Source organism: Puma concolor, chromosome B3, assembly GCF_028749965.1.
Source record: "Puma concolor isolate L17-30 chromosome B3, mPumCon1.1.hap2, whole genome shotgun sequence".
Lineage (NCBI taxonomy): Eukaryota > Metazoa > Chordata > Mammalia > Carnivora > Felidae > Puma > Puma concolor.
Genome location: NC_141672.1, coordinates 53,242,596 through 53,258,262, shown reverse-complemented (window position 1 = coordinate 53,258,262; position 15,667 = coordinate 53,242,596). Strand labels below are relative to the sequence as shown.

The 15,667-nt window shown below is 33.3% G+C and overlaps 1 protein-coding gene across 2 annotated transcripts in view; it reads right to left on the bottom strand.

Moving 5' to 3' along the window:
- MDGA2 (MAM domain containing glycosylphosphatidylinositol anchor 2) overlaps nt 1–15,667 on the bottom strand; it is an 870,482-nt gene that overhangs the window by 399,252 nt on the left and 455,563 nt on the right. For both annotated transcript variants that reach the window (XR_015252395.1, XM_086709827.1), the window contains exon 3: nt 7,843–8,017. Coding sequence is in view for 1 of the 2 variants with exons in the window: in XM_086709827.1 (XP_086565953.1) it covers nt 7,843–8,017 (175 nt within the window). In the remaining variant the exon portion in view is untranslated. The remainder of the gene's footprint in view (nt 1–7,842; nt 8,018–15,667) is intronic.

Genomic DNA, 15,667 nt, shown 5'->3' with positions numbered 1-15,667 from the left:
ATAGCCACCTAATATTTGTTGAATGCATGAAGAGTCAAAACTTATTTTTTAAGCTTCATCCTAAATGACATGCAAATAAATGACAGTGTATTAACCTGAGTTTTAGCTTATTAAGTTTGGAGAAAAATCAATTAGAATGTGGCACCAATGTCCCTTGTTATTTCCCATCTTTTACTTGTAAGATATCTCTTCAGCCAATTTTATTTGGTGTCAAATATCAAGGGATATGGATTTTTATGAAGAATTCAAGAAAAATGTGAAAGAAATCTGGTCTTAAGTTTTAGAAAAAAACAGTCTTCTGATACAATTTGGAATGAAATTAGTTTTGACTTATAGGAGCTTGATAACCAGGACCTCCAAGGCAAAATCTTCAAATCTATATTTTATGAAGTAAAAAAAAATAACGAATTATACATGCACATAGTTTAGAAAGCCAAATAATTATACAAAACACCACCTCAAGCATTTCTAATACCCAGAGGCAACGTTATCTATCTAATTCATCTCTTAACCAGTCTTGGTTTTGCCTTCAATATTTCTAAATGTTTAACTGCCATTTATAGCCTTTTTTTTTTCATTTTCCTATTGTCTTACTGATTTTTTCCTGTTCTAGAGAAGCCCTTACTACATATACTCACCCTTTTGTACTAACAGTCTCCCATCCTCCGTCTATCATACTTTTGATTAAGTCAAATGCTGCTGTTACTAATGACTATGCTAAGTATTCTTCACAGTTGAACCTTGTAATATATTTCAATTACATTTCATTTCATACAACCTTTTCTTTGTCTTCTGTTAATAATGCCCATATTTTGTTTGCTCAATTGTGTAGGCACCTATCATCACCATATTATTAAGCTTTCTACGAAAAGTGTAAAATTACTCTCTAAAGCCAGGCAACCCACCATTTGCATCTGTTCCATGAAAACGTCCTTCATGGAGCCTCTTTCTTCCAGCTTCAGTTTGTCTTGGTTTCCCTTGAGACCCAATGCACAACTATCATTTACCATCCTGGAAAGATTCCGCTCTATATTCTCCTATATACAAGACTCTTGTATATAGGATAATAATTAATAATATATAGAATAATAATTCCCACCCAGGTGAATGCAGCACACAAAGTTTCCTTAGCTCATAGCTAAGGAATTGTGAACTTAGAAAACTTCCAAACTTAAAGGGTCCTCTAGCAAATCTGCTCAATCTTTGCTCCTGAGGAAGACAGGAGCAATTCCTGGGCAATAATAATAATAATAATAATAATAATAACAACAACAATAATATTATTATTATTTCTCTTCTTATTTCTTGATTTAATTTCTGGTTTTGGTGCTACATACATAAAAGTAGTGTCCTGAGAAAGGGAACAAGGCAGAAAAAAATTGGAAATTTTATAGGTCTAAAAATGTCTTCTTCTAAAAAGGATCTTCTTTGACACATGAAAAAAAACAATGGCTGTGTGGGAAATTCTAGTTTGGAAATAATTTTCCTTCCAAATTTCAAAAGCTTTACTTAGTTGTTTTCTGGCTTCTTGAGTCTATTAAGACATGTGCCATATTAAATCCTAATTCATTACATGTGACCATTTTGGAAAAAAACACAAAACTCTCTAAAAACTTTTAAGATCTTTATTTTTCCCCTAGTGTTCTGAATTGCATATTGATGTGTTTCTGTGTAGATCTAATTTACTGCATTGTACTAGACACCTAAGTAATTAAAAATGCATGTCCAAATATGATGGGAAATTTTCCTAATATTTTTAAAAATAATTTCTTCAACTGTATTTTCTCTGTTTGGAATTTCCATTCAAATGTTAGATAAGCTGGACTAATTCTGTCATGTTCTTATCTTATTTTTCTTGTTCCATCCCTTTGATTATTAAATTTTGTTTTACTGTCCTTAAGATTTCAAACTTATGTTTCATAACTTATGTTATTTTTTGAATTAAAAAAATTAATGTTTATTTATTATTGAGAGAGAGAAAGACAGAGACAGAGCAAGGGCAGAGAGAGAGGGAAACAGAATCTGAGCTGTCAGCCCATAGCCTGACGCGGGACACAAACTCACCAACCACATGATCACAACCCGAGCCAAAGTTGGACACTTAATTGACTGAGCCACCCAGGCACCCCTATGTTATCATTTTTAATATTCCAAGAAATCTTTGATATTCTCTGAAAATTCCTTGTTTTTATTTTTCCTGTTCTTGTTACATACGTGCAATATTTCTTTCTTTCTTTTTTTTTTTTTTTGAGAATACTAATTAAAATAATCAATTATTTTGTTTTATTTTGTATTTGGTCCCTGAATTCTCCTTGCTTCCTGAATTCTTTTTCCTATTTCTTTTTCTTGGTTTATTTCTTTTTTTGTTAAAAGACTGTCTCAAGTTTTGGGGTATAGGGTATATTCCCATTTAAGAATCAGTTATGAAAGGGCTTATTGGTAGTTCTGTGATCAATAGTAGCTTCATTGTAAGTGTATTAGCTAGACTGTTGTCATCAAGTCCCTTACTTGTTAGGACCTGTAGCCTTTCCTCCAAAGGCTCCTCACAGGAATTCTTCAATATTCTGCCAGGAAGGCATTTTCAGAACTAAATATGAGAACGGATTGTGTCGAATATGTAAACTTTGACTTAATAACCCTGATTTAAGTGCAGTAAGTTACCTCCTGATTTTGATGATTCCAGGTTTCTTAGTTCAAAGTCTCTCAGTTTCAACACCTCGCATAACAAACAAACAAACAAACAAACAAAATAAATAAATAAATAAATAAATTCTAGTCTTCTGTAGGAGTTGACTGGGAAGCTGGTGGAAAAAGGAGGCATAGAATTGTGTGAAATGTGGAAGGAGACCTGGGTGTGTAACTCTTCTGGTATAGACTTTCAGCCAGTTCTTCTGCTTTTACACTAAATTACATTCACACTCAGGAGCTAAGTGGTGTCTCCAATTGCTGAGCTTTTGAAGGATTCTACTGCATGAGTATGCCAGTTCTGTCCTTTAAACTGATGGCTTTGATTTAAGCTTTCTTTAGTATGCTAAATAAGCAGTGGCCATTTCCTGATCTGATTCTGTTCCTTCAAAATTGTTTTTCCTTCATCTCCTCTCCCATTCTCTCTATCCTGTATGTATTTGTTGTTGTTTTATTCCCTTACCATTGCTTTAACATGGTTCTAGAGAGAAGGCATAAAGAATACATATGTTTAAGCAGCAACTTTAAGTAGAACTAATTCTACATGTTTCTTTCAAGCATATAACTATTAGTTATCAAACTCTCTGAAGACATATCCCAGCAAAAGAAGGATTGCATTGATTAGCTTTTAATCAGAAATATTAAATAAATGACTAGGGCAGATTTTAGAAAAAAACAATTAAATCATTACATGGCTATGAAATCTCCCTAGTTATAAAATATACTTTTTTTTTTTTAATTTTTTTTTCAACGTTTTTTATTTATTTTTGGGACAGAGAGAAACAGAGCATGAACGGGGGAGGGGCAGAGAGAGAGGGAGACACAGCATCGGAAACAGGCTCCAGGCTCCGAGCCATCAGCCCAGAGCCCGACGCGGGGCTCGAACTCACGGACCGCGAGATCGTGACCTGGCTGAAGTCGGACGCTTAACCGACTGTGCCACCCAGGCGCCCCTAAAATATACTTTTATTAAGAAACTATAGCTCATAGAATGCTTGGATACTTTTATAATTCTTAGGAAAACAAGTGATAGGTCATATAAGTTAAGGAATATAGTTAAATTTTGTCAAAATAGTAACACAGAGAAAACAGTATTCTTGGTTGAAATAGTAAAAGTAAATAAATAGATAAAAGAACATTTGGTAGTTGCTTTATAAAACCTATACAGTCCAATTTTTCTACTACAAGAAACTTCAGAAAATTTTGTGCGACAAAATTGCTAATTCAGATTAATAAATCTGCCCAAATTGATCAGAACATTAATACAGTCACAAATATTTAAAAATATCTATCTAATAAAAACCATATATATCAATCAGCATTGTAGCAGGTTCCTTTTCTAAAACTAAATTTCCTCATCAAACTAATGATGAGCTATCATGAAATTTTATTTTAGGTTGGTATTAGCTTTAAACTCTAGAAATTTATTATTAGAATACAGGGCTTAATGAGAGATGTACATTTTCACTGTTAGGAAAACTCTCCATAAAAATGGTGGCCTTAAAATTAATACTTTGTTGGGCACATTTTAGAGATAATCTATTACAGGGGATTCAAGGCTAAATTATAATACTGTTTATTAGAATTTTTGTTAAATTCGAGCCATTATGGCCTCAGTTTGTTACTGCAAGTATAGTCCTTATCTGCAGATTTTTCTATATTTTGTATTGTAGGTCCATCCTGTGTTCCAAGTTCTGTTGATATTGATGACAGTTCCACTCAGAGAACCAGTTGTGAAAAGATATAGAACTCTACAGTTTAGGTGATGATCTAAAACCATGGATCCAAACAGAAAAATCAGTGCTGTTATTTTAGCATTTCTTAAAATAGAGCAAAAGTATCTGAAATAAAGTTGCTTTGTCACTTATGGTTTATCAAAATGAGTATCTATTCAATCAAATAGTCCAACATCAAATCAAAATCCAAGCACAGATGAATCTTAAGACTATAATCCAATTTTTTAACAAGGTTGCCCAATTTAAACGCATGCAGAATTTCTATGCTAGTCATGTTCTTATTAACAATGACAGAACAGGTTTTAAATTATAATGATTTATGCAGAGAACACATACTTAAGCCTAAAAACCAGTCTTCAGTCAAGGTTATATTTGGAACACATGGATTCCTCAAGTAGGCTTAGCTGTCTCTACTGTATTCTCATGAGTTAAAACACTTAACAATTTACTATCTGGAGGAATTTATTTATCCAGACCTTTAAGAATAGGTATAATCACTTAGAACACATGTCTAGATTCCACAAACAAAGATCTTTCCTGAAGGTAAGGCATTATCTAGAAAATTTATATTTCAGCAATGTCACATTTATTCATATGGTCCACAATTTAATACATGTTATTTTCTCCAATCAAATAATTTTAGGCAGCTTTCTAATAAATCTTGGGCACAAAGAAAAGTACTGGAAGTACTTCACTCTGATATGTATCACAGTGACATTTCCCTTCAGTGACAGAATAAGATGTTTGTCAGGTCCTGGTTGTATGGGAAAAATCCCAAAGGAAGGCAAAGAAAAAGGAAACAAGCCAGTGCGTTCATTCCTGGCTGTCTTGAAGGTGACCCAAGTCTTAAAAGACCAACGGGGCTTTGGAGTGCTGCAAGGAACAGTGCTATCATTTCTACCAAAATGTGCAACTGAGTCTGGACAGCAAGAGATGTGAACAGATGGAAAAGGGTGGGCATAATGCAGAATAGTACTGAGATGGCTTTGTAGTATAAGGGGGAGAAAAAATATTTTTTTAAGTCCTAACAATGTCAGTTTCCCCTTTATCTTTGATTTTTAACCCAGCAATGTAATTGTTTCAATTATTACTAAACCTATTGTGGTGGCAATGAAAGTCACAATCTCATATTCAAAACCTTTGGGGAATGTTTTTCAGAATACTTCAGCTTTTCAGAAGATAATACAGTACATATACCATGTATTACGTAATGCATCCAGCAGGCTCTGTGGCAATACTGTGTAATCAAATATATAATTTCCTGAGTAAAACATATGATTATTCATACAAAGTAGGGTAAATAAAGAGCATAAAGTCTTTTCTGTTTTTCTATTTGAGTAATTTTAGAGCAGTGGTTGCCATCAAACAAGTTCACATCAGGTTTCACTGAAAAAATTTACCAATAACGCCCAACAAAGCAAAATAAAATACACTCATTTAATTTACAGAACTTTTTAGATTTTAGAATCGTGTTTAAGGTATTGAAGTTGTGTGTTTTAAAACGTCACGACCAAAATTATAAGAACAAAAAAGCACAGGAATGTACTCTAGAATGTTAAATAATAGAAGTACATAATTATGTAATTAGGTAAACTAGATTAAATTTAGTTTAATTACAAAATATATGAACATCCATGCTGTTTTCCAGAGTGGCTGTTCATATGTAATTTATAATGAAATCTTGCCATTTGCAATGACATGGATGGAGATAAGAGAGTATTATGCTAAGTCAAATAGGTCAAAGTAAGACAAATACCATATGATTTCACTCATATGTGGAATTTAAGAAACAAAAGAAACAAGCAAAAAGAGAAGGAGTGAGAGAGAGAGAGAGAGAGAGAGAGAGAGAGAAATAAAGAAAGGCAAACCAAGAAACAGACTCTTAACTTTAGAGAACAAACTGGTGGTTACCAGAAGGGAGGTGGGGGGGGGGGGGATGGGTAAAACAGGTGCTGGGAATTTGGGAGGGCACTTGTGACAAGCAACAGGTGATGTACATTAAGTGCTGAATCACTAAACTGTACACCTGAAACTAGTATTGACTGTCTGTTACACTAACCGTAATTTAAATAAAAACTTTAAAAGGTTATATGTGAACAAAACTAGTAAAAATAGTGTTTTGTTTTGTTTTTAAGGAACCTAACTGGAAATATGTGTTTAGGAGAAGGGCCAGAGGCTATACTGTGGTTAGGTGGTAAATGAGTAAGGCCAACCTGTGTGCCCTAGATGCACATGGATGCACACAGGATGCAGATGCCTAAATTACGCCAGGGGATGCCTAAGGGGCTGGAGATGCTAGAGAGAATGAGACAGGACTTCTCTCTCCTCTTTTCCAGGAAGGGAACAAGCATCCAAGAGTGGAAGATGAATCACAAATGCAGCCCTGTTACGCACCTCCCAGTCACCTGAATAACTAAATAAGATTCAGCAAATGGTGCAATAAAGAAATCATGTATAATTCCAGTCACCTTCCTAACAATGTATCTCTTGTTGCACATCAAAAGGGACACAGTGAAAGGCAGAGAAACAGGAACTCCTCACTTGTTACTATGTCTGAATTACTTGGAGGAGAAAAAAACCTTTTTTATTCTAATTAGTAGAGAGTTAAAAAAAATGCAAGTTCTCATAAAAAGACAACGGAATGATGGATAAACCTGTGCAAAAGGATGAAATGAAAAGTAGGCCCTTGATTTGTTTTGGTGGAGAAGATAAGGAGAAGAAGAACATTTTAAGTATATTTGCTAAAAGCAAAATGTGAAAAAATGAGCCTAAGAACCATTTGCTAACAGCAAAAAGTGGAAAAACGAGACTGACAACCAAAATAAATCAACAAACACTTTACGGGTGGCACAGCATTGCCCAAGGTACTGGTTACTTTCCACAGAGGTGGACTGAAAGCAGACTCTACCTAGAGATTTTGGTCATTCACAAGCCAATCCAAATACCACTTACATGATGTGCCTTTCCAAACACAAGACCAGCTGACTTCACACAGAGGGAAAGTTAACAAAACAAGTTACAGTATGTATTGCATAGTATTTTCTTTATGTAATTACAAATGTATTTATATACATACACATAAAGATAGGAGGTATATACACTCAAACTCTAACAATCATGGGTGGGATGATCAGTAACATTTATTGTCTTCTTGTTATTCTGGTTCTTAAATGATTAACATGTATTACTTTATCACAAAAAATTACGAAAGTTTCTAAAACAGATTCTTTCTTCAGGAAATATATTAAATGAGCTATAATTATCTTATACACTCTTATCCTCAACTAAACAGAAGGCTATTTGGGGGGGAACAAACCATAATTTTTCTGAAAGACATAAAGATGAAAAGAAAATATATCTCAAGTTGTCAGACGAAAACCGATAGTAGACTTAATCATAGTTTTCTGGGTAAGTTACTTACAGTACACATCCACTCTGATCGACTTTATCGCCGGGGACCCCAAGCCATTCTCTGCTTTACAGTAATACCGGCCTCCTTGGTGTCGCTGAATATTTGTAATCCTCAAAGTCTCATTGAAGACACTTGAGTCTTGGAATCTGTCAGAGGCACTTCCTGCTGTTTTGGTCCACCTGATCTGAGCAAGCATCAACAAAGATTGTTACTTTAGGTTGGTTTTCTCAAAGAAAAATCAAATAGCCATTACTCATTTGAAGTTTGCTTTCTGAGATGCTATATGCCATTCCTGGCAAATTGCTGGGAAAAAATTTTAAGTTTATGTGCACAACTGAATTATAAAAATTTGATAGCAATTCCATTATTGTATAGTATATGTAGTGTATACAATTCTTATTCAATTGCATAGAATTCATGCATAGCTTAATCAGTGTGTAAGGCAATATAAATATAACATAAAAGGAGTTAAACATATGTAATATGTTGGAGATATGGATTAGTTTCTCTCTTTGTGGAGAATTTAAACTTCCATATTTTTCAAACGCTCTAAGGTACTTTTTATTTATTTAATACAGGAAGGCTCTCAATTTCTTTTTGGACATGCTTCATTATTTTATTTTAAATTTCCTCTTTGATTTGGATAATTTAAGCATGTGACTCTAATGGCTTATTGAGACTATGCGTGTGTGTGTGTGTGTGTATATATACACACACACACATATATATATATACTGGTTGTTAAAAGTTCTGGGGTTTTTTTCTAATGGCTTTGCTTTAATAAGTCCATAAATGACATATCTGTTTTGATAAAAAGAATTTATTTTATATCAATAATTATTTTCAAAAAATGTGCAAACTTTTTCAAAGACAGCATTTTTACTAAAGTGCCAAAACACTTTGAATATATAAAACACTCCATTACAAACAATAGCATTCTTTTAAACACAGCTGTGTATAACAGACTTAGTTTTGGCTAGCAATAAAGACTGGCATTCAACTCAAATTTTGTGTATTTTAGTTTATAAAACCTGAACAAAGCCACATGATGGTAATGTAAAGTGATAAAAAATGGGAAATAAAAACAACTTGGTTTTATTTCTCTCCTTGCCCCTGCTGTATACGATATTTTTGTTCATTTGTTTTTACTTTTAGGTTGAGAAATGGTTGACAGAAATCCTTGGTTAAACATAGAAGAAGAAATGAAAATGAAACTAAAGACTGAGTCTTCAAAATTGAAATCCTATAATACTCCCCCCATTAGCTATACTATGTTTATATATTAATTAAAATTTATAATCTAATGATGTTAAAAGTATTTTTAAAAAGTTTTCCATATCATTAAAGTATCAATATGAATATAATCATGTTTGTCCTTATTTGTGAATGAAGTGAAAACGTTACTTAGAGATTTATAAAAACTGAGTAATTCACAAACATAAGTATCAAGTTCTTATTCAACATGTTCTGTGTGTATGGAATATAGACAAAAGTCAATGGCAAGACTCCTGACTTTAAGCAATTTATAAGCTGATTACTAATATGCTCATAAAAAGACAAGATGTAACAAGGGCACTGGTTTGACAGTTGTATTTCCAAGGAAATATCTAGGGTTATGTTTTCATTCAAATTTCAGAGTCTACAAGTAAACAAAAAAAAGAAGATTAAATAAACAAATTACATATTTTTTTCTTGCATAAACAGATGCCAATTCTAAGATAATCGATATCTCTAAGATGTAATCTAAGATAAATCATTCCAATTAAGAGGCGTCTGGGTGGCTCAGTCAGTTAAGTGTCCAACTTCAGCTCAGGTCATGATCTCATGGGTTGTGAGTTGCAGCCCACCTCTGGGCTCTGTGCTGACAACTCAGAGCCTGGAGCCTGCTTTGGATTGTGTATCTCCTCTCTCTGCCCCTCCCCCATTGCAGTCTGCCTTTTTCTGTCTCTCAAAAATAAATAAATGTAAAAAAAAAATTAATTCCAATTAAGATGCCAAATTTATTTGGCTATCATAATACTAAAATTGATTTTGAATAATATATATTTCATATTATAAAAAGTAAGTTCGGTATAAATCAATTTTGGAAATGGCCTAGCACTTTCAGAAATTAAAAATGTTATTAAGAGGGGAGCCTGGGTGGCTCAGTCGGTTAAGCATCCGACTTCAGCTCAGGACACGATCTCGCGGTCCGTGAGTTCGAGCCCCACGTCGGGCTCTGGGCTGATGGCTCAGAGCCTGGAGCCTGCTTCCGATTCTGTGTCTCCCTCTCTTTCTGCCCCTCCCCCGTTCATGCTCTGTCTCTCTCTGTCCCAAAAATAAATAAAAACGTTAAAAAAATTTTAAGATACAATGATTAAGTTGCATTATACTGTTACAATACTAGAAATCATTCAGCAATAGGGGAGACAGAAAGTATGTAAGAGTGTGTGTGAGTGTGTGTGTGCCTCTGTGTGTGTGTGTGCGTGTGTGTGTGACAGAATCAGAGAGAAAAGAGAGAAAAACGGAGAGAAAAAACTATGAGGCATAGCAGCAGTTATAACCTTGTTTGTCTTAAAATGACCTTATACTCTTAAAAGCTGTTGAAGACCTTAAATAACTTTTGTTCATTTTGATTGATTCTATCCATTCATAATTACTGTATTACAAATTAAAACTGAGGTAATATTAAACTATGTATTATTAACTCATTTCAAATTATATTAATAAATTGATGACATATTAACACAAGGGATATTTTTAGTCAGAAGACTATATTTTCCACAACCAAAAATAATTGAGTAAAAAGAATGGAACCGTTTTATATTTTATTTTATTTTATTTTATTTTATTTTATTTTATCTTATTTATTTATTTACTTATGAGAGAGAATGAGAGAGCATGTGAGCTGGGGAGAAGGGCAGAGGGAGAGAAAGAGAGAGAGAGAGAGAGAGAGAGAGAGAGAAGGAGAGAATCCTAAGCAGGCTCTATGCTCAGCATAGAGTCCAACAGGGCAGGATCCCACTACCTTGGGATCAAGACCTGAGCTGATATCAACAGCCAGAGGCTCAACCGACCGAGCCACCCAGGAGCCACAAGAATGGAACTGTTTCATAGTTCTGCAAATCTCTTTAATATCCAGTTTAGTGAAAAAGAGCCAACTAGATAATCATATTAGCTTCTACATGAAATCTGTTGCTACAAAATGTTTTGTTTCAAATATATGAAGAAAATCTGGCCTCACACCAATATTTATTTGGAAAGGGAGGAGTACTTCAGTAGCCTTTTCAGATCACTGTGGATAGTCTCCTTTGATACTACACTAAAACTCTACAATGGTAGTTTCCTAATGTTTTCAGAGTGAATTCTAAAACCATACCAGTGAACTTTTTCTATTCTGTTACATTAAAATCCATTGGTTTATCTTGCACTTTGAATGGATCTCTCACTCATACATGATTGTGTAATATGGCACATCAGTCATTTGAAAATATGAATTCACTGACTTATGCAGATCTTCTAAATATTCATGCATTTCATCACACAATACCAAAAAAAAGAGCATATTTAATAATTTCACTGCCAATCTCTTCAGAAGAGTCTTTAAGTGTTGGGAAGCCATCATGCTTAATGTGAGCAGATTTTCCAAAAATTCTCATTTTCCTCTTAAAATTTAATTTTATTATTAGTAACAAATATGGCAAAGGTATTTTCTTTAGAATGGGAGGTTCAACTTCCCTGATTTTTTAAGAAAATGTTTGCCAAATACCCAAGTCTGAATAACCAGAGTTTGTATTAACAGTCATGCTTTTTATATTCCATGAAAAAAGTGGCAAGTTCAGTACAAGACTCAATCACGCAAGTCCTTTACTTTGAGAAAAACTCTGTATTATAGGAAGCAGCAGAAATGCTTTATGGGATTTCTTTATTCTGTCAACAGAATATTAAAAATACAGTACTCAACTTTGACGATCTTAAAATTTGATCATTTTTACTGATTTACTGACGATACTCTTAGTGACATTGCTTTTTTTGTTTGTTTTTCACTGTTGGGTACATGTTAGTGAAGCAAGTAGAGAAGAATACAGACTGATAGTACAATTTAATGTCACAGCTTTGTTTTGTGCTAAGGTGCTGCCTGTTTTATCCAACATTGCTTTGCACCATCACTGCAAGTGCAACAGTAAAAAAAAATACTATTTTCTACATAAGCTTCCAGTAAAGATCGCAGGGTCCCCCTAGAGATCTAGCAACCACACTTCAAGAAACACTGATTTTTAAGGATAGAGAAACAGCCATAACTATATCTATGTCTATATCCAGCCATTTATTATTTAATCAATAGTGTTAGGGCAACTGACTATATATCAATAATAATAATAATAATAATAATAATTAATAATAGCTGACTCTCCAACACACCCTTCACACTGAAATAAATTCTAGATTCAACAGTCACAAATGCTGATAATATCTTTGTATTGTTGGGGTTTCATAGTTGAGACTGAAAGGACAAATTGGTAGAAGCTTCCTTTTGGAAAGGAAACTTTGTAAATTATGTCAAAAATTGAAACATATTCACACTTTGACTTAGCAATTATCTGGTTAAAATTTACCTTCCTAACATTTGCATGAATAAGAATGCAGAAAAATGTATATATAGTAATAGAACACTGGGAACAACTGAATATCAAATGATAGGGAAGTGGTTATAAACTAACTGATTCTAAAATTAAACTGAATGTGGGCATTAAAGGATTAAGATATAAAATGTTTTATTAAATAAAAAAGGAACTAAAGAATATTCTCATATAAAGTGAGCACATGTGTATGTATGCATGTGCATATATACTAATATGTTTGTTAGAAATACACACAGAAGGGGCGCCTGGGTGGCGCAGTCGGTTGAGCGTCCGACTTCAGCCAGGTCACGATCTCGCGGTCCGTGAGTTCGAGCCCCGCATCAGGCTCTGGGCCGATGGCTCGGAGCCTGGAGCCTGTTTCCGATTCTGTGTCTCCCTCTCTCTCTGCCCCTCCCCCGTTCATGCTCTGTCTCTCTCTGTCCCCAAAAAAATAAATAAAAACGTTGAAAAAAAAAATTAAAAAAAAAAAAAAAAAAGAAATACACACAGAAATACACAAAATTTAACACTGATTAACTCAATGAGTGGGACTTGAAAAAAGAATAGTTAAAATGTTTCCTTTTTTAAGATTTTAATTTAGAATTCTTATTTACAAAATTTATTTACCATAAACAAATACTGTTTATTATAAATAAGTTTTTAAAAAATAATACAATTCTATAGTGAAATATAGAAAATAGAGAAACTAAAAGAGAAAAGAGAAAAATGAAAATCAGTTAGGAAAAAACTTTTCTTCTTCTCTACTTTAAAAAAAATACTAAATGGAAATATTACTGAGCCACAAAAAGACATTCTAATGATGAGAGAAGAAACCTCCAGATACACTAACATTAAGATTGTGACTTCAAAGTCTCCAGAGAAAATTGTGTAGAGTTCCAGGCAGAAGGAACGAACTGTTATAATTTGCAGAGCCTTCTCATTCCCCAATGTTCTCCTTCTGTAGTAACTGAGCCCCAAATATTCAGCAGGCACATGGCTGCCCAAGACAAAAATGATATTTCCTAGCTATCTATTCATCCACATTCTTACCAGTGTGCTTAGAGCAAAAGTGTCCTCAGAGGGAAGCAGCAATCTACATTTTGCTCATTTCTGCACATTTCTGCTGACCCCTATCTTGGACCATGAGCTGATTTGGAACAAGGTCCAGCACAGAGAAGCTATAAAACAGAAGAATCGGAATTTCTGACATCATGGAGTTGTACCTACCTGTCCTGAACTCTTTATAACCCTGGGCTTCTACATGGGAGAGAAATAAAATTCTGTCTTGTTTACATCGTACTTATGGGGGGATTTTCTGTGACTAACAGCCAAACTTTACTTTAACTGATAAGTCTGGGGTGGTACAGAAGGTCAGCTTGACCTCAGGAAACCCATCTCCCAACACTGACTGCTTGAAAACAGTGTAAATAGCACCAGAATTTACTGAAAAAGGTAGGGGCAGGGTCTCTATCTCCATATCAAACAATCAAGATCTCTTTCATGTAGTGTGAAAAGAAAATATTCAGTGATATGAAAACATACAGTGATCTCAGGGTTCTAATACCCACCTGACAAAAATATTTTAGACAATAATCACCCAACAAAATAACTGGATCTGAGGGTTGGTTTTAGAGAAGACAGAGAAAAGTATATGTTGGTGAGCAGTTAATATGTGTCCATTCTTTAATGGGTAAGTAAAGTTTTCCTGGGTAATACACAACTTAAGTACTAAGTAAAGTTTCTTAAAACCTAAAAGTCATAGAATAAAGGGATCTGTAATATCTTAGCAAAATCTTGGAGTTTGGGGTGAGCGCAGGACACAAAGGGGAAATAAACTTAATGATTCATGGGAATGGAAGGAAAAGGGAAGAGAAAAATTATACTAAAGCCTTAAACTTTAGGAGAGTTGGAAGAAATCTCTTTATGGAAGAAACTGTAGGTATTCTGTTTATAAATAATAATAAAATCATAAATATCTGATTAAAATAATAGTAAAATACACAACTCCATTAATGGCAGGGAAAATGAGAAAAAGGAGAGAGTGGAAAGAAAAGAAATTGGATAAATAGAAATTTGATAAAATGGGCAAGAAGAGACCAAAAGGGAAAGAGAATTATATAATTCTAAATAAATAAAAACCATAGAGTAAGATAGAAACAACCTGCATCAGTCATAAAGTAAATATGAACAGACTGAATTTGCCCATTAAAAAGTTTGTTAGACTGGAATTAAAGGTAACAAGTTTTTATGCTATTATATATGTACATATATATACATATACAATATACAATACATATATATAACTATGTAATATATAATATGTAATACATATTATATATATACACATACATATGTACACATATAATATATATATTATCCACATATAATATATGTAACATATATATAGAATGTGTGTATATATATGCATACATACATATAAACACTAATGGGAAAAGAAAGTCATTACTTTACGTAACAAAAGTCATAACTGATAGCAAAAATATATTGTCATTAATTGGTATGCAGTAAAGTACAGGGCAGCTAAAGACATAATGTAAACAAAATTAGAAATGAAAGAATTTGAAAAACATGCAGTTGCAGTAGGAAATTCCAATCCATCTCTTTGAGAACTAGGAAGTTCTAGATAGTTCAGTTTTTTTCTATTAACTTAAAAAATAACTAAGACAAGGAGGAACTGAAAAATAAAATCAACACATATGACTAATAAAATATTTTTAAAAATCTTTCATACATAGAATAAACATTTTCTTATGTTCATTGAACATTTATAAAAATTGATCGTGTAGTTTGAATTAGAAAACATATCTTAATTAAAAAAGCGGATATAGTACAGGCAATGTTATCTAGACTTAATTAAATAGTTATAAATAAGTTATCAAAAGATGACTACTACTACACTGTCAAAGAGAAAATTAAAAGGAAAATTGCTAGTGATCTAGAAGTCAACGAATAGAAATCATCTCACACCAAAATCTGTGAATTCAGTGAAAGGAGTGCACAGAGGAAAATATAAAGTGTAAGTACCTTCTATATTAAGGAATGAATGAATGAATGGAAGCATGAATGAATAATAAATAAAACAGGTACTCATCTAATTTATTTTAATTTAATGTAGGTTACTGAGCTCTACTCTAACATACAATTTAGCCATGCAAGTAGAACTAATTCATCTTCATTTTCAGTTCTTTCTCCCAGAGATTTTTGTGAGCTAG